The sequence below is a fragment of the Martes martes genome, assembly GCF_963455335.1.
Source record: "Martes martes genome assembly, chromosome: 16".
Lineage (NCBI taxonomy): Eukaryota > Metazoa > Chordata > Mammalia > Carnivora > Mustelidae > Martes > Martes martes.
Window position 1 is genome coordinate 48,838,846 of NC_137904.1, and position 21,994 is coordinate 48,860,839.

Sequence of the window (21,994 nt, forward strand, 5' to 3'; positions counted from 1 at the left end):
TTTGAACTACACAGGTTCAATTACATGTGGATCTTTTTTGATAAATACAGTACACTACTGTAAATGTATCTTCTCTTCCTTATGATTTTTAAATAACATTTTCTTTCCTCTACCTTTATTATAATACAGTATATAACACATGAATAAAATATGTGTTAATTGACTGTCTATGTTATTGGCAAGGCTTCCGGGCAACAGCAATCTATTAGTAGTTAAGTGTTTGAGGAGTCAAAAGTTACACTGATTTTCAACTGCATGGGGGTCAGTGCCCCTAACTCCCCGCATTGCTCCAGAGTCAACAGTATGTCCGATAGTTAAGGATCCCTGGAAATCTCCACTTAAAGAAACTCTGTGGCACACAGAATTACTCTTTTGTAATGAGAATAGTTATCACCTAATACTTCTTTATAAAATATGGGGATTTCCTACGAATCTACTTGTTTAATTTTGTTGCAAAGGAAAGAACCCATTGAATAGAAAGACTATACCCAGGATTTAATTTTGGAGGTCTGTGGGCCAGCACTTCCAAGAGTGTGACTTTCGGGGAATTATTTAATTTTTTTCAGCCTCAATTTTCTCATCTGGAAAATAGAGCTCTATTTCTTGGACATGGATTAAATGACATGATACAGATATGGTGTTCTTAGCACACAGTAGACACTTAAAACCTTATCCTTTACTGTCTCCCAATATAAACAAATTCAATACATCTATAGTTTCCACTATTAGAACATGTCCCAGCATATCTGCCACAATTCCTTATTTTGTTAACATATAAGCCACAAAAGACCCAAATGATTCAGCAGCTAACTCAGTACTACAGATCACCAGGAAGATGTGACACATTTATATACGATGGCCATAAAGTCCTAGAACTTTGGATTTGTTTCTGTCCTATTAAAATTAAAGAAATGAAAAAGTCTTATAATCAAAGGTTCTATCCATTTCTGATATAGAAATCAAGCTTTGGGGCGCCTGGGTGGCTCAGTGGGTTGGGACTCTGCCTTCGGCTCAGGTCATGATATCAGGGTCCTGGGGTCGAGCCCCGCATTGGGCTCCCTGCTCAGCTGCCTCTCCCGCCACCTGCCTCTCTGCCTACTTGTGCTCTCTGTCAAATAAATAAATTAAAAAAAAAAAATCTTTTTTTTTTTTTTAAAAGCAAGCTCTGTTCAGAAGAACATCATTCCTTTATTACCAATTAATTCTTAAGAGGGTCAGAAGGTGATAGTAAAAGCAGCCAACTCAAACTCTCATATACCCCAGACATATAACTTGCTGCTTGGAAAACCCCACAAAGAGCTTCCGTCACCACTTTGCTCAGGCACCTCAGAGTTCCTCAGTGATGGCGTCTCTTTGGGAGGGAAATGGACTATTTTCTAAGGTACTAGAGACTGGTAGCTTATAAAGAGCAGGGCTAAGATTTGCTCCTTGGCTAGTTATCTACTGCTCAACTGTTGGTAGGGACGTGCCCCTAAAAGCACATTATTCAGTGCTTCACCTCAGGAGTTCTACACATTAAAGCCAGAGGGATGAAATGCTGCTAAAGTTGTGAAGACAAATAGAGCAACACCGGCCACATCCTCAGAAAAAAAAAAAAATTAATTAATTAATTAATTAAAAGAGATTTCCTACTGATTAAATGAATGGGTTAGTCCTAGGTTGCAATAATTTAAAAAGATGAATCAACATAAAATGAAATGGCAAAGTTCCCTTCTTGCTTGCTCTTCTTAAACATGTAGTATTATTTAAAATGTAAATAAACCTCTATAAATTGTACAACTAATTCAGACTTAAATGTGACCATATAAATTACTTGGTTTTATTCTTGTTTTTGTCAAAAGAAAATAGCTGTCATTTTTTGGACCATAAAAAATGGATAATAAAAGCTTTGGACAAGATAAGAAGATGTAAGGGGAAAAAAATCACTGTGGAATTTTCCTGTTATACATTACGATCTAATTTCTAGAACTCTAATTTTGCTTAGGTCTACATCAGTGGTTCTCCATCTGGGTGATTTTGCCCCCCTAAGGGATATTTAGTAATGTCTGGGCGGGGAGGGCATTTGGTAGTCACAAACGGAGGGGACACCTAGTTGGTAGAGGCCAGGGATGTTGCACGACACTCCACAATACATCCAAAAGAGTTCCCCACAACAAAGAGTTAGCTTGCCCCAAAGGTCAATAATGCCAAGAATGAGAAACCCTGGTGTACATTACCATGTAATTGGATTATTTTACTAGCCTGCATGTCTCCCTAACTCTTAACTTGTCTCTTCTTCCCAACAGTACCAGATTAACCTTCCCAAAGCAGTGCTTTCATTACAAATTCTTCTGTTCAAAACCTTCAATGGCTATTTATTACCAATACCTTAAACCCCTCAACCTGGGTTAAGTCCTGTAAAATCTGATTCTCCCTGGCTAGCAAAACCTTGTCTTCCTACTCTCAATTCCCATTCTAACCAAGGCTATGATATTTTACCGTTTTGTTTTGTTTTGTTTTTGGTTCCTAAACACCACTCTCAAATTTGGGCTTTTGCTCATGCTATTCCATGCCAAAAACACTCTTTCTCTTCTTTACCAATTCAAACCCTTCCTATCTTCTAAAGTTTTAAGTTCTACTCCATCAAGAAGCCATTCCTATTTTTCCAGTCTAAAAGGATCTACTTCCTGAATTTATTAGTATCTGTGCAATCAAGTAATTCTGACTTATAACATTATCCAATTGTTCCTGTTAAACATTCTTATCTTCCCAATAAGACTAGACCCCTCAAAAAAACAGAGGTTATATCTCCACGTTTCCACTGGTTGGCTTCACAAACATCTCTAACTTACTTTGTTCAAAACAGATTGTCCTTCTTCAGATTTGTCTCCCTCTCAAAGGATTCTTCCTTTGTTAGACAGTACCACCCAGATGAAATCCAGGCAGATGTTCTTGATCTCCAACCTCTCCCATTCAATCAATTTGCACGTCTTCTTGGTTTTACCTCCAAACAGCTCACGAGTATCGACCTTTTTCCTACTCCACTACTACTACTCTGTCTGTTATTTTCATCCTAAGACTGTTTTTACTCTTGCCTCCTTCCTCTCATTACATTTCATATATAGTAACCAAGAGATCTAACATCTACATCAGATCAAGTCAATCCTCTTCTGAAAATCTTTCAAGGACTCCCCATATACTTAGAATGAAAATTGAACTCCTTATAATGGCCCCCCATTAATATGCAACCCCAGCCACACTGGCCTCCTTTCAATTATTTCAACGCCAAGTTCTGCTGTGTCTAAGGGACTTTGCACATGCCCTTTTCTCTTCCTGTAATGCTCTTCAAATTACTGTTTCCTTCTCAACCTTCAGATCTCAGAATCAATGTTATTTGCTCAAAAAGGACTTTCCTGACACCATTTTTAGAGAAGATTTTTGAATGTCTTTTATATTCTTCTGTGCTTGGTACACAATTGGTGCATAACATTCTTTCCAATTTGATTTTTCCCCGAGACAGCTTCTTAACTTTTGCTGTTTTGCAGTACCTCTTTTGGTGGTTCAGTTGCAAACCTGACACCTGGGCTTAGGTCAAATCCCTCCTATTAGGTATCTCTCTCCTAACACCCTCTTTATAGTGCCCTTTTCACAGATTATTAATTTGTCTATGCTTTCTCTACAGACCATAAGCACAAAAACGGCTACATTAGGACACCAGTCCATAAAGGAATTAAGTTATCATATATTGCAATGACCCCTTCCTTCACCCCCATCCCCCAAAGCTGATTCTCTCAGTTCAGTACTATACAGCACCATCTTCAAGATATTACACTGTACCTAAATATAAGGCAATCTATTTTCCAAAAGAAAATTTCATAAACAAATGAGTTCAGCAAACTTAAGTATATAAGTTTTTTGAATAAAGACCAAATAGTCAAATGCCTATTGATTTATCAATTCAGTTACACATATATATTTTAAAAGTCATAAAATATATTTAGAAATTTTTTTCTACTTCCATTGAACAGAATAATTTCACTAAAACTATTCACATCTGTCTTAGATATCAACAAAGCCATTTTTGGGGCGGGGAGGGGTCATCTAACATAATTTTCCTGACTACAACAACTTCAATTCTAAGTTATCTGAAATATGGTACCCTTTGAATCCATGCTAGAATGCTTTAACTGTAGGGGCTCCTGGGTGGCATAGTCAGGCATCTGATGCTTGGTTTCAGGTCAGGTTGTGATCTCAGGGTGGTGGGATCAAGCCCTGTGTCAGGCTCCAAGCTCTGCATGAAGTCTGCTTGGGATTCTCTCTCCCTCTGACCTCCGCCCTCTCAAATAAATAAAACTTAAAAAAAAAAAAAAAAAAAGATGCTGTCCTTGTACATCGTATTCCAAGCCAAAAGTATTCCTTCACTATCTAAATAATCTGTTTGAACCAGTACTATGTGTATAGTACCCATTTACTATACTGCTTATTAAGGTGATTTTTATAAGCCTTGTTTAATTTCATCCAACACTTCTGTGAAGTTCTACCCCCAGGAATAATTGATAAATCCATTAAAATGTCTTTGCTTTTTTAAAATCAATTTCATCAGGTGAATTTTATAAATATCCAAATTAACACTGATTGAAGTCATTTAGGCTAGTGTGTCTTTTGTAAAGAGTTATATTAAAAATAACTGACAGAATTTCTGCCTCATAATAGGAGAGATGTTTGTAAAGATGCATATATAAAGTAATGCTTTTCTATGAGAGACAATTTGGAGGAGGAGCTAATATTTAGGCTTAGTTGGTTTATCAGACTGGCTATTCCATGGTAAAGAAAAAAACTTTAAAGGAAAAAAAACCACAGAAAACAGTTGCTCATCTTTCCTCTCAACTTTTTCCTATGCCTAGTAATTTCACGATGCCTTAAACAATTTTCCAACAAACTCTCATTCCATTATAAGTACAATTACTTACCATAGTTTTTTAAAAAATTCTATCTGTCCTATTTTTATTTTCTCCTTACCAATTCTTCCCATTTTCAGCCCTATGCCTAATCAGTTGTTCATCATCGTAGCTAAAGTTGTTTTCTCCATCCCGTCTCGAATGGATTCTTCTACCACAAATTACAACCAAAATTCTCACATAGCCATATTATAAAACTTCTTACCACAGTCCCCAAATCTAATGGACAAAGGTAGTATGGGGGGTGGCGACATATTTGACTTTTAAGCCTAAAAAATCCTGAAGTGCATTACTGCTACGAGTAAGGAAAAAAGAGTAGACCTGATGGGTACTCTATAAGAGTACGCTACACATTTCTTTTCTTTTCCATGTTTATGTACAAGTTGAAATTGTTATTAAATAGTGGCTATAGGCTAACAATGAAACTAGTTTATCATTTGAGAAGCCTTCTGGGGCCAGAGAAAGCAAATGTAACATTAGGTAAGACAAAATTACAAGAATATGAAACAGAAATTAAACAACTTGAGTGATCTGCTTATCCATTTAAGAAGGTACAGATAACTACTAATTTCACACTAGGCCTCAAAAAAAAAAAAAAAAAAATCTTAAAAGGGACTCTTTACCAGTAAGAGGGATTTGGATGGCAAGAAACAGCTTTGGAAGCATTGATACAATTTACAAACAGGTAAACTTCCCAAGACAGATTCCTATGTTACATTAGTTCCAATACTAATAGCTGTTCTATGTAAAGAGCTGTATGTAAAGAAGAAGCCAACTGGGAGAAATTTCTATTTCATCCTGCCTAGAAAAATTAAGGAAATATGGAAGTGGCGACGCATTAAAATATTTATCATTTGACATCACAGGCCTATGAAGGGTTATATGAAGTAATTTCTAAAATCGATTTGCTTTGTAACTTCCAAGTAAAGCAAGCCCATAACTCAATGACAGCCGTTGGTAGAGGTCAACTCTTCTATTCCAGGCAAAGATCCTATGGTGAGTTGAAAGTCTCCCAGACCTGGTCCATCAGGAAGGGACAAAAGATTCAGTTTCTTGAGATGGCGGGGGGGGGGGGGGGGGGAGACTTGGCACTGCATCACACTTCAAATCCAATCGGGTTTCTCCCATGCCAACCGAGCACTGTGCGTCAAAGCATACCCTGGTGTCGTAAGGACAGTGAAATGGATGTAAAAACCCTTATTTGTCTTTCATTTCCTGAACGCCTTATCAACATGCACAATAAAACACTCCTGATCCCCATCACAGGTCACGGGGAGAGCCCCCAGAGTTGCCGCTGCCACCCCCTGGCCCCCCCACCCCCCCGGAGAGGTGCTTGCCCCTCAGCACTGGGCCTTGGAGTTCTCTCTTCCCAGATCACCGTCGGGGGGTAGGGGCGAATTCACCAACCGAGGAAAGCAAAGTGGGCTAGGAAGTCTGTTACCAAAACAGAAATCGGAATCAAAAATACCGATCCTATCGTCCCTCCGCCCGCTCCCGGAGCACAAAAACAAAACCAAACACCCCCCGCCAACTTGCCCCACCGTTACGAAGGTGGCCCAAGCTCTGATCAAAGGTGCCTCCCAATCATCCTCTGGGCGAGAGAGCACCTGGGGCGAGTCTCCGGCCCCCGCCCCCCGTCCCTCACCCCGGCCGGGACCAGGCCCCTGGACTGACAGGAGGGGCTGGCCGGACGCTGGCCCGCCCGGGGAAGGCGGCATTATCGCCGAACCGCGCTCACACCGCGGGCGGATGCAACGCGGGACCTGAGGTAACACGGCTCGGGCTGCGGGCGAGGCCTCGGAGCCGACGAGAAGACGGGCAGGACCCGGCAGCAGGGGAGGCGGGAGAAGCAGCCGGGCCTAGGCCGCAGCAGGCCGCGGAGTGGCCATACGCGGCTTCCCGGCCGAGGCCTCGAGCCAAGCCTCAGCGAGCGGGGTTATCATTACCTGGACGGGTTCCTGCAGCACCGTCATCCTTGAGGCTCAGGCCCACTTTCTGCAGTGCCTCAGGCCCCCCCCGTAGCGGCTCCGGCCCGGCCAGCCCCGGCTCATTTAAACTCACCAGCGACCGTTACCGGGGGATGGGGGAGGCCGAGCGATTGCCGAGTACCTCCGAGCGGGACACGGAAATACCCGAAGTGGAGAGATCCGCGCGGGAGCTAGACGGAAAAGCCCGAAGGAGGCCGGAAACGCCCGAGGCCGGTCGGCGGAGGAGGAGACCGTTGCCGGAAACTGTCGAGGTTTCCCGGAGACTACCGAATCCGATCCAGAGCGTAGTTTTCTCCCCGCGGCCACGCCTTCAGTCACGCACGCCACGCCCAATCGGCCACCCTAGGCTGGGCCACGCCCAATCGGCGACCAGGCGGCTGGGCGTGGCTTGTTGAAGCAGGCGGGGAGAGTTACGTGGCCGGACTATCGATCGTCTCCACTCGCCGCTCAACCTCCGCGGATCGGTTGATGCGCGGTGGGTTAAGCAGAGGGTAAAACACGAGAGTTTGGGGCTGACCTTAATCAAGAAGTATTTGTCTGTTGAGTTGAGTTCATTTATCATTATCATGGCTCAAAGGGAAATAGGAAATTTGGAGGGATTGCCACGCTTCAAAGGTTTAGGTTGGATCCCGGGCCGTCTACACTGAAGACGTTACGGTCTCTTTAAAGGAAAAGCAACGGAGCGGAGTGCAGCGTTATGTGGTGCCCATTACAAGTGACGTCAAAATTAAGAGGAGAGGGAAATAAATTGGGATTAAGATGAGGAAGGTTTCATGGAGGGAAAAAGGGAGACTTAAACTGGACTCTGAGGTATGGGTAGAATTAGAAGAGAAAACTGGTAAGTGAAGGGAAACAGATCAGTCTGGTAAGAGTTAAGGCATTAACTGGAAAATAATTACTTAGGTGACCAGATCATTGAAAATCTCAGAAAGCAGGCAGAAATTTTTATTCCTGATAGGAAAGGCAGTGTGTTGTGAAATCCGGAGGTGTGTTTGTGGTGTGTTGGGAAATCCGGAGGCTTGATTTTGAATTTTACCTCTGGCGCTAACTAGTTTTGGGTCCTTAAGCAAGTCACATCTCTGAACTTGTATTTCCTTAGTCTGGAAAAAAAAAAAAAAAGATTAAATTAAATGCATTAATGTGTGTTGGTATGTCTAACACACATAATAAGCTCTCGCAAATTTCTTTCCTATTCCCTCTCCCCCCAAAATGTGTGAACCAGGGAACTAGTAAAATTTTGGGGTTTGGTGGATGATGAAAACGGTTTTTGAAAATCAATTGTCTTGGGCCTAGGTCTATAAGTCACACCCCATCACTTCTGGCTGATTAAAGCAAGACACAGGGCCAACCTGAATTCAAGGGGGAGAAATAGATTCCACCTCTAGATGGGAGGAGTAGCAAAGTGACGCTGCAAAAGGCTTGTGCCCCTGAGCGATTGATTTCTGGACCATCTTTGGAAACAACCTACCAGATAGGAGATGAGAATCTAGTAATGGTAATGCAAAGAAAGAGAGGGATAAGAGATACCGCCCTTAAAATTTGATGCTTTGAACTGAATGCAGCACTCCACATTTATTCTGATAAATGCAGAGAACGATGAGACTATTGCTTTTCCTATCTGGATGACTCCTATTAAAGTAGACTAAAGTTGTATTTGCATTTTAAATTGTCACATGACATTGATCATGCTAAGCTTGTGGTCATTTTACATACACAGCTCTTTTTGACACAACATGCTGCGTGAAAAGTACTTGTGCAAGAGATCCTTGCAAACTTGAATGTAGGAACTTACAACACAGCATACATAATGATGACATTTTTTTGTGTGAAAATGTTTTTCTAGAGTCAACATTTAAAGAGACCATGATGGGGCACCTGGGTGGCTCAGGGGGTTAAGCCTCTGCCTTCGGTAAGCCTCTGCCTTCGGCTCAGGTCTTGGTCTCAGGGTCTTGGGATCGAGCCCCACATCAGGCTCTCTGCTCAGCAGGGAGCCTGCTTCCCCCTCTCTCTCTGTCTGCCTCTCTGCTTACTTGTGATCTCTCTCTCTGTCAAATAAATAAGTAGAATCTTAAAAAAAAAAATAAAGAGACCGTGATGCTTGGCGTTCTGGCTCTAAAGCTTAGAATTTGCTTAATGCGCCCCTTCTTCCTCCCCCACCTCCCCAAAAAGCATCTCTTTTCTAAGTGTTCTTCACTGGGCTAATACAACAATTGTGGTTTTCTGCTCATCCACAGCAAGGCCACATTGTTTGAAGTTGTGCTTTGGTGGGATCTTTTAAAGCATTTTTACTTCCTTCTGTGTTCCTGATTGACCTACTTAAACTTGCCATCCAGCAACCACTTGGGCGTCCTGCTGTCTGTCATCCATTATCCACATATGTTTAGCTGGTGAGCAGAACTGGGTTGCAATAAGCATTATTCCAAACATGGTAAATTAACTCTTCTCCTTAGCCTGCCTGTTGGTCTGTTTCATGTTCAGTCAGATTTGGAGGCAGCTTTTAGGGAACTATTCAAGAAGCTAGACTTGATATCACTGCCAAGATGCAGGTCGCACTAAAATATGGTCCCCAGCAAGCTTATCATTCTGAATTCCTTCAGTACCCCTTGTCTGTACCCTTCTTTTGTCCCTGTTGAGGCTGCAGTCTTATTCTTCTTCTCTTACTTGATCTTGAGGCTTTTAGCCCTGTATTTCCTCCTCCGTCTAGGTCAAATCATCCCCTTCTTTTGGCATCTCTGACCACAGTCTCTGGTTTTCCTTCTACTGCTCTGTTTTCATCAGTTCCCTTTGTCCCCCCGCCCCCAACATTGGAATGGTTCAGGGGCTCATTCTAGGCTTTCTCCTCACCCTATGCTTTCTTTCTTTGCAAACCCATCCATTCTTAATTATTCCAGGGGCACCTTGGTGGCTCAGTCAATTAAGAATCTGGCTTTTGATTTGGGCTCCAGTCATGATCTCAGGGTTGTGAGATCAAGCCCCAAGTCGGGCTCTGATCTGGACTTGAAGCCTGCTTAAGAGTCTCTCTCTCCTTCCTCCCTCTGTCCCCCACCCCCATTTCCCTCTCAAAAAAAAAAAAAAAAAAAAGTAAAATTGTTCTAAAATCTCTATCTCTGGCCAGACTGCTTCAGAATTCCAGATTCAAATGCCTAGGTGTCAACTGGACCTCTCACAGGGGCTTAGTCAGAATGACATCCCCTGTCCTCATACTTGAAGCATTCCTACCCCAATTTAAGGTACTAGCCCCCTTTCTGTTGCCCAAACGTGAAACCTCTCTCTCTCTCTCTCTTTGACCCTAGCATCTAATGACAAAAGCCCTACTAATTTTACCCTGGATGTACCTTCATGTCTCGTCCTGTCTCTAGTCTTACCTGTCCTCAAAACCAAGTCTGATCATGTTAGGACTCCCTCCTAAATCTTCCCACCCAACTCAAGATTTCCCATTGCTCTCAGGATATTGCTCAAACCTGTTCACTACTCTTTTTTTTTTTTTTTTTTTTTTTGAGAGAGAGAGCACGAGTGAGTGCACAAGTGGGGAGGGACAGAGGGAGAAGGAGATAAAGAGTCTTAAGCAGGCTGCATGTCCAGCACAGAGCCCCACTGACAAGGGACTCGATCCCCTGACACTGAGAACATGACCGGAGCCAAAATCAAGAGTCAGACACTTAACCAACTGAGCCACCCAAGCACCCCTAACTTCTCTTATAAGGCCTTCCAAGGTCTAGTCCCTGCCTCCTTATATAGCCTTGTCTCATCTCCCGGTTATACTCTACATTCCCATGAAGGGGACCAGAATATGTCACTTGGGCATAAGGATTATTTTGAAGTGAAGTCAATTAGGAAGCAGCAAACACAAAAAGAACTCTTTGCTCTCCCACTATCTGCCTAAAAGCAGGACGTAAATTTCCTTTCGTGAAGGTGCTTCCTCTCCCTTCTCCTGTACCAGCAGGAGGAAAACAACCATTATCACTAGAGACAAGGAGTTGGCACTGATTTGGGTCTGCACAAACAAACTTGCCAAAATAACCCTTTTTTCCCATTAGTTTCCCCATGTATTTACCTTTCCATAACTTACCACCCCAGAGGCCAAAACTTTGCCCCTCTATTTTGTCACTTCTCCACAAGCTTATTGCTGTTTGCTAAGACAGCAGATAAGCCCCAAGGCCTAACCACCTCTTGTTTTTAAAACTCTTATTTTTAAAATTCTGTTAATCTGTCTTTTGTCAGTTAAATTCACAGGGCCCATGCTACAAACCTCAGAGGGTGGAAGGAAGGTCACATGAGGCAAATGGCAAGAAAGTGGCCATCTATAAGCCGTAAGGAAAGCTCTCACCAGGAACCAAAGTTGCTAGCACCTTGATCATGGACTCCTAGCCTCCAAAACTGTGAGAAAATACATTTCTGTTGTTTAATCCACCCAGACTGCAGTGTTTTGGTCTAGGATCCTGAGCATACCGATGTAATCAAGATGATTTATGTCTTATCTCCCTAAGGGAAGACTGTCTTATATTTCCCTATATTGCTCTTTGGAAAGCATTATATATTTAGTATATGCTTAAAAAATATAGACTGATTGGGACCCTGGGTGGCTCAGTTGGTTAAGCGGCTGCCTTCGGCTAAGGTCATGATCCCAGCGTCCTGGGATGGAGTCACACATCGGGCTCCTTGCTCCGCAGGGAGCCTGCTTCTCCCTCTGCCACTCTGTCTGCCTGTGCTCGTGCTCTCTCTCTCTCTCTCTCTCTCTCTCTCTGACAAATAAATAAATAAAATCTTTAGGAAAAAAAAATATAGACTGATTAAAGTGGAAGCCTTTACACATATTACTTCTTCTTCCTAAAATACTTTGCCCTTGCTCTTTGGCTAAATCAAACTCATCCCTCAGGCCTCAGCCTTGATATTATATCCTCAGAATATTCCCTGTCCACCTAAACCAAAATTATTAGCTCTGTCCTATGATTCTCTCTTACAGCATCTTTGTTCTTTCCCTTTGTAGTATGTATGGTAATTTTAATTACATTTGTTTAATAGAAATTCCATGAAGGCAGGGACTTTGGCTTACCCTGATGTCCCCGTTATCTAGTAGAGTGCCCTGAACAAATATAAAGTCATTAAGTTATTATAAATGTATCCCATGACAAAAAGACATGACCACTCAGTGTTATCTCTTATTGGTCATAAGCTGATGCTCTTCTGACTCTCCCTTTCTGGACCCAGAGAGCGTGCTGGTTTTGTACATAAGGCCCGAAGGGATTTCATATCAAAGCAGTCTGAAGTGTTGCGGCTAATCAGAAACGCATCCTGGTTGAGGTGCACTCGGAGATGGTCTACTTGGTCTATGGCAGGGAGGGGTAGGCAGACTTCAAAAGCACAGAGAAGAAGATAAACAAATTAGCTTGCCTGGAGGGGAGTCTGTATAAGCGTGGTTGAAATGGTAGTGTAGGGAACAGTTGATAAGTTTTGGGTTCCAAACTGATGACTTTAGGTTGATAAAATAGACCTAGGGAGCTGCTGGTGGTGATTGAGCTGGGGAGTGACTTCACGAGAATGGAATTTGAGAAAGATTATGCTAACAGCTGAGGATTATGTGAATTGGAGGAGAGAGAGAATAGCAGCCAGGAGTGCAGCAAAGAGACTGCTAGGAATCGAGGCAACTCTTAAATTTCCACTATTCTTGGATCCTAGCTGGTTGGGTTACGGGATCCTTGAGCCTGGTGGGCAAGAACGAATTCTTGAGACATTTTACGGTGCAAAAAGGTGTTTTTATTATAGCAGGGGGCCAGGACTGTGGGCAGAAAGAGCTGCATTGTGATTGTGCGGAGTGACTGATCATAGAGGGTTTTCTATCTTACGGAGGTGAAGGTGATACTAGGACTCCAGGAAATTGAGTCTATAGATTCCTGGAGGTCTGGCAATTATGAAGATTGTGTTCATGAAGACAGTTACAAACTATAGTGAAGTTTCATGTTCTACACGACTGTGATCTTTATCAGTTGACCATTTGTTTTCCCCTGCCTTTGTTCTTGGGCAGTTCCTCGTGCCTGAGAAATGTTATATGTATATCCTTATGGGGCCTTGGAGAGGGGTGGGTTGCAGGATGTCAGCTCTTGTGTTTTGCCCTTAGCTTGCTCTCTCATCAGCTGAATCCGAAAAAAAAAGATGCAAAATGAGAATAGTTCTACGTTACTCATTTATAGTGAGAAATATTTTTCTCCGGTTCCTTCTCTTTAGGACATTTAGATTCCAAGCAGAAGGCTGCTTACTGAGCGCAGGCAGACCAAACGAGTGAATCGAATGATCTTGCTGGCTATTACCTCCTTTTCCTCAGAAGGGACATATATGACTGACTGCTAGATAAAAAAATATTTCTCTTCTCTGGAAAGAATGTTCACCGAATAGTAGATTCTGTTTCTCTCCTTTTTAGGTCCTAGGCACACTTTCATTTTTCTCTGCATAAATTGCACAGCAGTGAATTCAACGCAGATGTGATTATGTGCCAGTCTTGAGTCTACACTATAGCTGTCTTGAGTAGACCCTGTTGTTGCTGTTAGTTTGTTTTGTGTGTCACACGTGTATGATTTGGGAGGTAGGTGATGAACTAGGTTCAAAATTTACTGAGTTTGAAGTGGCCTCTGGTGAGAGAAGAACGAATGTTAATTGAAAATGTGAAGCTTGGGGCACCTGGGTGTCTCAGTGGGTTGAGCCTCTGCCCTCAGCTCAGGTCATGATCCCAGGGTCCTGGGATCAAGCCCTGTATCAGGCTCTCTGCTCAACAGGTAGCCTGCTTCCTCCTTTTTCTCTGTGCCTACCTCTCTGCCTACTTGTGATCTCTCTCTCTCTGTCAAATAAATAAATAAAATTTAAAAAAAAAATAGAAAAGAAAATGAGAAACTTAAACAATTTAAGAAAGAAGTTGGGGCTGGAGGTAGAGATTTTCCAGGGGCTCCTGGGTGGCTCAGTCAGTGAAATGTCTATCTTCAGCTCAGGTCATGATCTTTCGGTCCTGGGATCGAGCCCTGAGTCAGGCTGCTTGCTCAGCAGGGGTCTGCTTCTTCCTCTGTCCCTCCCCCTTGCTTGTGTGCACGCTCTCTCTCTCTCTCATAAATAAATAAAATCTTTAAAAAAAAATCGAGATTTTCCAGGTATAACAAAATGCATTCTATTTTGGTTATGTGATGCCCTGTAAAACCTTTGTGAGAGTATTTATCATTACCTTCAAACTATTTATCCGCATCCTCCAGACCAGACGGGAAGCTTCTTGGGGGCAGGATGGGCTCTAACTCATTTTAGTAAAAGCATGTGCATACTGTAGGTGTCATAAGCGTTAGTTGAATGGATGAATGAATGAATGAATGAATGAGAGTAATCTGGGTAAAGGAGATACAGGAGAGCAGGGTGAGTGACAGAACTTTGGTGTGATAAGTACAACAGAGAGGGCCCAGAGACAAGAGCATTAGATCTAGCCACAGAGAAGTCACTGGTGGGGGTGCTAGGGAGGAAGTCAGAATTTGAGAAGTAAAAGAAGAAGTTGGTGGAAAGGGAAACCAAGAAAAGAGATTTATTTCTAGCTCTAAAAACATGTCCCCAAATGCTGAGAAAAAGTGCTTGCTAAGGTGTTGAGTCTCTTTTTCCTTACTGAGAGCCATCCACGCTGTGGGTGACAGGGCCAGCTGTCATGGATGCTTTCTTGTTTCCTTGTCCTCTTGGGGGCCAGGACTCTCCATGAGGGAATTGCATCGGCTCTACCAGCTCCCACTGTCACCTTAGTGTCCTGGGTTCTAGTCTCAGATCTGCCATGACTCATAGTGTGACCTTGGGCAAGTCACCCCCTTCCGTCTGTGCCTCTAAAGTCCCTTGCAGCTGACAGGATGTCTGGGGGAATGCAGTTGGGATGACTGATGAGGATTCTGACTAGCTCTCTGTTGCTTTTCAACTATAAATCACTTTGCCAGACACCAGCTGTCCTGCCCTCTGCTTTAGATTCTCCGGCGGGCTCCAAGACCCACCTGCTGTTGGGGCCCTCCCAATGTCTTCCTCCCACGGTTCAGCTCTCAGACCCATCACTAGGCTGTACTGCCTTGATCACAGCACAGACATGAGTTTCAGCCATTTAGATGGACTGTTGAGTGATTGGGCCAAACGTGTAGCATTCGCCACTTATGCTAAACAGCTGAGGAAATGAAGTCGGATGGGATGATTTAAAGAGCTCAGAGGGCCAGTGCTATCGTGGCCCTTAAAATTTTGATTTTAAACCCTTCCGCTCCTTCTCTGCCTTTACCTTTGGTTCTCTGGGTTTTCAGGGTCACTAAGATTTTAGGTTTTCATTGCTTTTTCCTTTATCTTTGGTCATAAGGAATCTTCGCTACAGGAGATTGAGTTAATCATTCTCCTTGAGTTATATAGCCTTCTTTCATCGCTGGTCCATACCAAGCTGCTTGTTTAATTAGTTATTTATTCCTTTTTAATTCGTTGCTCCATCCCATCCAAACAATATTCACCATAAGCTACCTTCAGATATTTTCAGTGTGTATTTTTTTGGGGTATGTGTTCTTGAATAATGAGTGAGGCTTCTAGTATGTGTGTACTTAATAAAATTTAATGATATCTCTTATTCTCCCAGTATAGCCAATGTATTATTTCAACATGTAAATAATATAAAAATTATTGATATGTATTATTCTTTTTTTTTGTCCTAAGTCTTCAAAACCCAGTACGTATTTTTTCTTACAGCATGTCTCAATTTGGATGCTATATTTCCATCACTAATACTTGATGTGTATTTAGATTTCATAATTTCACAGTTGAAAAAGTAGATTCACATACCTAAGTTTTCCAGGCATACTTAAAATTTTCCAGTAACCAAATCAAGTACCCCCAAAACCCCATTTTCCTTTAATATTTGCATCCAAATGGACAAAATTGCTTCCTCTATTTTAAAAGAATTATTTCAGTATCAAAAGTATGTCCGGGGCGCGTGGGTGGCTCAGTGGGTTAAAGCCTCTGCCTTCGGCTCAGGTCATGATCTCAGGGTCCTGGGATCTAGTCCTGCATCGGGCTCTCTGCTCAGTGGGGAGCCTGCTTCCCCCACCCCCGGCCTGCCTCTCTGCCTACTTGTGATCTCTGTAGATAAATAAATAAAATCTTAAAAAAAAAAAAAGTATGTCCAAGTCAAGTAAACTCACTAACTCTTGTGTCAACTCAGTATTGCTAACACGTAATTCAAGGAGATACTGCATAAATGGAAAAGCAACTAAATTTATTAATATCCACAAAACATTTTAACTTTTCTTGTCATTTTTGCAGCCGGTTTACATAATGCTGTTGATTAAAATCTGCATATTTATGTTAGAAAAGTGTGTACTAATTTGCATTGTGAGAAGCTTCAATTTTAGCATAAATTCTTGTACCTATCTAGCCCTCTAAGTTGCGAATAAGCATTTTTCTTTCCTTGGACCTTCCATTTGAGCTTATTGATATGCAATATGATATCAGTGAGATTACATGCAGGTATTTTAAATTTATAGAACTATAATTGTGGTTTATATCTTATTCAGCTTCTTACTCATCACTATTTCTTCTGGGTATTGTGATGGAGACCCACATTGCTTCTGCCTCCAGCCACAATTCATGCTGCAGCAACGAACGTCCTTCTGAACTTGAATGAGATTTCTGTCAGATGTATACTTAGCCTGATTGCCCTTCTAAACCACAAAGCCCTTCAACTTCTATCCCCCCTATTTCTTAGCTCTTCTATTCCTTTACCTTTCTTTTTTTTCTTCTGGAAGATATTCTTTTTTTTTTTTTTCCAAAGATTTTATTTATTTACTTGACAGAGAGAGATCACAAGTAGGCAGAGAAGCAGGCAGAGAGAGGAGGAAGCAGGCTCCCTCCTGAGCAGAGAGCCCGATGCCGGGCTGGATCCAAGGCCCCTGGGATCATGACCAGAGCTGAAGGCGGAGGCTTTTAACGCACTCAGCCACCCAGGCGCCCCTGGAAGATATTCTTTCTTTTGCCTTTCAATACCCTACTATTTTTCCCAGCTGTGTCCATCATGGCTACTTTTCAAATCTATTGTGTTTTCTATTTTAATGATTAATTTTTTTAGACCTAACATATCGTTTGTTTTATGAAAGTTTTTTTTTCTTATTTCGACTATTATACTTTTCATATCTGATATTTCTGTTTGGTTCTTCTTTATGTCTTATTGTTCTGTATCATTTTGGTAATATTTCCTTCCATCTCTTTTGGCCATGTTTACTAATCTCCATTTAAAATCTTGGCCTGTCTGTTGTCATATTTCTATTTCAGTTACCATCTGTAATCAAGTGGGCTGTATCCTTTTGGATTAGATGTGCTCCTCATCTGTCTTGTCATTTTACCTAAGGGCACATAGGTTGCTTGTCCAGCAGAGCAAGCCAGTGCCTCTGAGCTCAGGGGGTAAGGGCTGGAGGTGAATGAGCCCTGGTACTGAGAATAGTCTCCCTTACCCCCATCAGAGTGGAGCAGCTTTAGTAGGGGAGATGTTTTTATTAGTATTTATTAATACTAAATACTTTCAGTATAAATGCTTTTATTAGTACTTATTAATACTAAATATTAATATTTAGTAGGGGAGATTTATCACAATTCACCAGCCCTGAGAGGTTAGGGTAGGAGGGAGAAAACACTGTCTGATGTTCATTTGCTCCCTACCTATTTTTTTAGTATCTCTTCACAAGCACAGTGCGTCTTCGGGGCCCTGATGTTACCCTAACCAGCACCTGAATCACAGGTGATGGGGCATCGCTGTATGTTCAAGGGCAGTAGTGGAGAAAAAATCAGAACCCCAGCACTCCTTTTTTTTGGCGGGGGGGGGGGGTCATTCCACAGCCATGCCTGGCCGCATCTTTCCCCAAACCAAAGCCACCCTTCCAACACACGCACACACACACACACACACCAGCTCAAAACAGGGCTACCCTTCATCCAAGGGGTTTCTCACAGTTCTTTTAATTTCTTGGTGTTTTCTCTGTATAATTCCTCCACTGTTGATCTTGGGAGAGGCAGCAGCCACCACATTATTTCAATCAGGACCCAGGGTCAGCTATTTTGGTACTTGCTCTGTCCTAGGCATTGTTCTAGGCATGTCACCCAACACTTTTTGCACCATAAAATGTCTCAAGAATTCTTTCTTGACCCTTGGGCTCAATGATCCCATATTCCAATCAGCTAGGATCCAAGAACAATGGAAATTTATATTTGCCTTGACTTCCTAGCAGCGTTTTTGCTGCACTCCTGGCCCCTACTTTCTCTCTCCTCCAATTCACATAATCCTCACGACCAATCTATGAGGTTATATTAGCAGCCCCATTTTGCAGATAAGAAAAGTGAGACATAAAGAAGTTAACTCAAGGGGTGCCTGGGTGGCTCAGTCGTTAAGCGTCTGCCTTTGGCTCAGGTCATGATCTCAGGGTCCTGGGATCGAGCCCCACATCAAGACTCTGCTCAGTGGGGAGTCAGCTTCTCCCTCTCTCTCTCTCTCTCTCTGCTCTCCCTCCCTCCCTCAAATAAATAAATAAAATCTTTAAAAAAAAAAGAAGTTAACTTGAGGGGTGCCTGAGTTGCTCAGTCGTTTAAGTGTCTGACTCTTGATTTCATCTCAGGCTATGGTCTCAGGGTCATGAGATCGAGGCTCTGAACTCAGTGGGGAATGGTCTGCTTGGGATTTTTTCCCTCTCCACCCCTCTCTTCCCCCCACTGCCCCAACTCACATGTGTGCTTTCTCTCTCAAATAAATAGATCTTTAAAAAAACAAGTGAACTAGCTTGCCTAGCCCACTGAGTCAGGACTCCAACCGGGGCAGTCTGGCTCCTGAGTGGGCCCTCTTACCCCCTGACTTGCAGTAGAGCCTGATTTACCCAGTGCCCTCTCTGGGGACAGCTTCGTGTTGGCCAGGGCATTGCCGCATGGTGTCTAGCTTATGAGATGCTGGCCAGAAGAGAGGAGGGAGGGTGACAGAGACAAGGCATTAAGAGCCAGGCCTGCTGTCAGCAGCATTTGATCCCAGGCAGGGGACTCTGATGGATCTCTTTCAGGACAGGACACAGGATGTGCGTGGTTGGAGGGGAAGGGAGAAGAGTGAGCGAGTTTAAGCCCAGCCCGAACGAGGGCTGATGTCAGTTCTCTATGTGTCTGTCCCGGGTTTGACATGGGCTGTAAATGGGTTGTGTGAAATTCCGTCCTGCATTTTCCATCTACTGGGTCTGAAGTCCTTCCAGCGGGAGCGTCGCAGTGGGCTGGAGCCCCTCTGGCTCGGGAACCATGAGAGGCCTCAGAGACGAGGGTTAGGCTGCCAGTACCCGCTACTGTACTTGCCTTTTCACACTGTGCTTCTGTCCTTCCCTCTTTCTTTCCTTTACTCTGCTTGGTCAGCAAACGTTGGAGGAGGAGGCCTATGACAAAGACCTGGCACCAGCTACTCTAAAGGGACAAGAAGGTAAAAGTCAGTGACCTTGAAGCAGAATGAGGGTCGCGGAAGTGAGACCTCTGACTTCAGTTCCTGGGCTCTTCTGACCTGTGGGCATCCTGACTTGTGGCAAGAGCAAGGCCAGAGGCAGGGAGCTTGACTCTGGAGGCATGGATCTTTCTGGAAAACCACACTCCCCTCTAGTTGCTTCTGAAGTGCCAGAACCTTTTAGCTGATATTGATGAAAGAGAATCAGAAACCGATTTGAGTAGCATCTCCTCCTCCTCCTCAGGGGTGCTTGTCACCTAAGGTTTCAGGCAGGCTGGCTCCTTGTGTGAGTGTGGCTGATGGACAGGCTGCCTGGCCCCAGGGACTTGCTACATGCTTTCTGAGCCACAAATATGTCACACCATGGGCACCCAGCTGCCGCCCCTCCTCCCCCACCCCTCTCCACCTCATCCTCACTCCTAAAGCCACACCTCACAATCCCAGTAGCTGCTGCCACCTTACCTGTCCCTCCCCCATGAGCACCCCTCTCCTGGAGTTCCTTCCAGGAAGTTTGAGACACCCCAGCACACATCTGGCTTCATCTAGGAAATCGAATGAAATTAACAACTCTAAGTGTTTCTAATGTGCCAGGGATGGCTTGTGGTGCTCTGCTTACGTCATCGTTTCATACAGATCTCACAATAAGGAAATGTTGGCTGGAAACAAGGGCTGATGTCAGTTCTCTATGCGTCTGTCCCCTCTATGCGTCTGACCCCTGTTGAGGGTCCTTAGGGTACTGGGCCTGAGATTAGGAAATGGCAAAGGTAGGATTCAGCCCTATGCCCCCCTGCCCCTGAGGCCCACACCCTATCGTGTCTGCAAATGCTCAACCAGATCTCTAACCTCAGAGCTCTGTTCCTGAGCAGACTAGGTATTTTGATCCTCCTGAGAATTAAAACAGAAAGAAAGAAAAAAGGAAAAAAGAGAAAGATAAATGAAAGAAAAGGAAACTCCTGACTCTGCCTTTTGAGGATCGAACTTCTTACTAGAATGGTTAGAATAACTTGTTTCTTAACTGGAAGGGGATATACAAGAGCATCTCATTAAATCGCGGAATCATTTCTTTGATGATTGTGGGATGCAGGTGTAGGAAAACACAGGAGTGGTGCTGATTGAAATGGAAAGGGGTGCTCCCAACCTGGCCTCTGTGTGTCCCTTATAGCCGCAAGCAAATTGAGGGAGCCTGGGGTGTCTGCTGAACCCTGAAAGCTCCTCATGATCTCTCAGTTTAGAGATAAGCAAGCTGAGGTCCAGAGAGGGGGAGTGGCTGGCAAGGTCACGAATGCTGTCTGGATCATCCAGCTTCCGGCTTGCAGCTTTCCACCAAACACCAGTTTATGTATCTTTGCAACCCCCACAGCACGCCTAGTCCGAGAAGGGGGTGCGGTGGGGGAGAGGCGAGGAGGGGCTGGGCTTCCTTTTTCTTCCTCCCTCACCACCAGCAGTAACTTGAGTTCCCAAACCCTGGGGGAATAAAGAAGTCAGGGAAGGGAAAGATAGGGAAACTGTAAGGGTGCAAACCGAGGCCCCTAGAAGCAGGGGACACCAAGTCAGAAGGCACAGAGAAGGTGAGGCAGAAGAGGGGTGAAGTGGGGTGAGGTGAAAGGGCCAATGGCTGCTGTCCCGGCCGGGGCCAGTGATGCCCGGGGTTCGGGTCTTGCTCTCTCTAGTATCTCCTAGAGCAAGTCCTGGCTTCTTTTCCTGCCTCAGTTTCCTTTGAAGGCCTCTCTGCTTACCAGTGATGAGAGCACACCTAGGCTCTAGGAGCGGCCGGACAGGGGCAGAGCTCCACACACCGCACGGGAGCCAGAATTAGCCAGCTCAGTTCTGCCTCTAAATGGCTGAATGTCTCCAGGCCACTGAAAAGTCTCTCCGGGCGTTAGATTCCTCACCTACAAAATCAGGTACAATGAGACCAACTCTAACGGCCCTTTTAGCTCGGAAAGATCTGGAAATGGAGCCTGGGGAAGGAGCAGATGTGGGCCCCAGGCACCTGGAACTGGACTTAGGCGCTAGCAGGGGTGTCCATAGCGCAGCCATCTTGTTTCACAGGGAAGAAACTGGGCCCAGAGAGGAAGAGTGATTTTTCGGCTTCTCTCAGCTTAGACTTTTATCCTCTGAACTGGAGAGTCTTAAAGTTCGGCTCCAAGCAATTCTGTGCAGTGGGTAAGCTTTCTTGTTGTTGCTTTCTGAACATTTTATAGGGTTTCAACGGTTTTTACAAAAACAGTATACGCTTGTTATAAAAATTTCCATTGATAGAGGAAGTGAAAAAAAGTACAAAATTACGAATTGCCGTCATCGCCCCTTCCTCACTGCCCCCAGGTCCCAGGGGTGTTTCCTAGCCCTTTAGTGTGTATTCGTCCTGACCTTTTGGATGAACACACAAACATGCCATGTATGTACTGCTCCCCCGTCAATGGGATTCTGATCTCAACGATTTAAGCAAAAACTTTAAAATCAGACACACCTGGGTTTTGATCCAGCTGATAGCTAATTAGCTGAGTGACCTGGTTACCTGACCACTTTTAGTTTCAATCTTTCCAAGTGTACAATGGGAGTAATAATGATATCTACTTCATAGG

The 21,994-nt window shown here is 43.7% G+C and overlaps 1 protein-coding gene across 2 annotated transcripts in view; it reads right to left on the minus strand.

Moving 5' to 3' along the window:
• The window catches only part of CDC27 (cell division cycle 27), a 72,148-nt gene extending 65,087 nt beyond the window's left edge, over positions 1 to 7,061 (minus strand). For both annotated transcript variants that reach the window (XM_080827382.1, XM_080827381.1), the window contains exon 1: positions 6,884 to 7,061. In XM_080827382.1, the coding sequence (XP_080683508.1) occupies positions 6,884 to 6,910 (27 nt within the window). In that variant the 5' untranslated portion in view covers positions 6,911 to 7,061. The remainder of the gene's footprint in view (positions 1 to 6,883) is intronic.
• Positions 7,062 to 21,994: the final 14,933 nt, after the last annotated feature.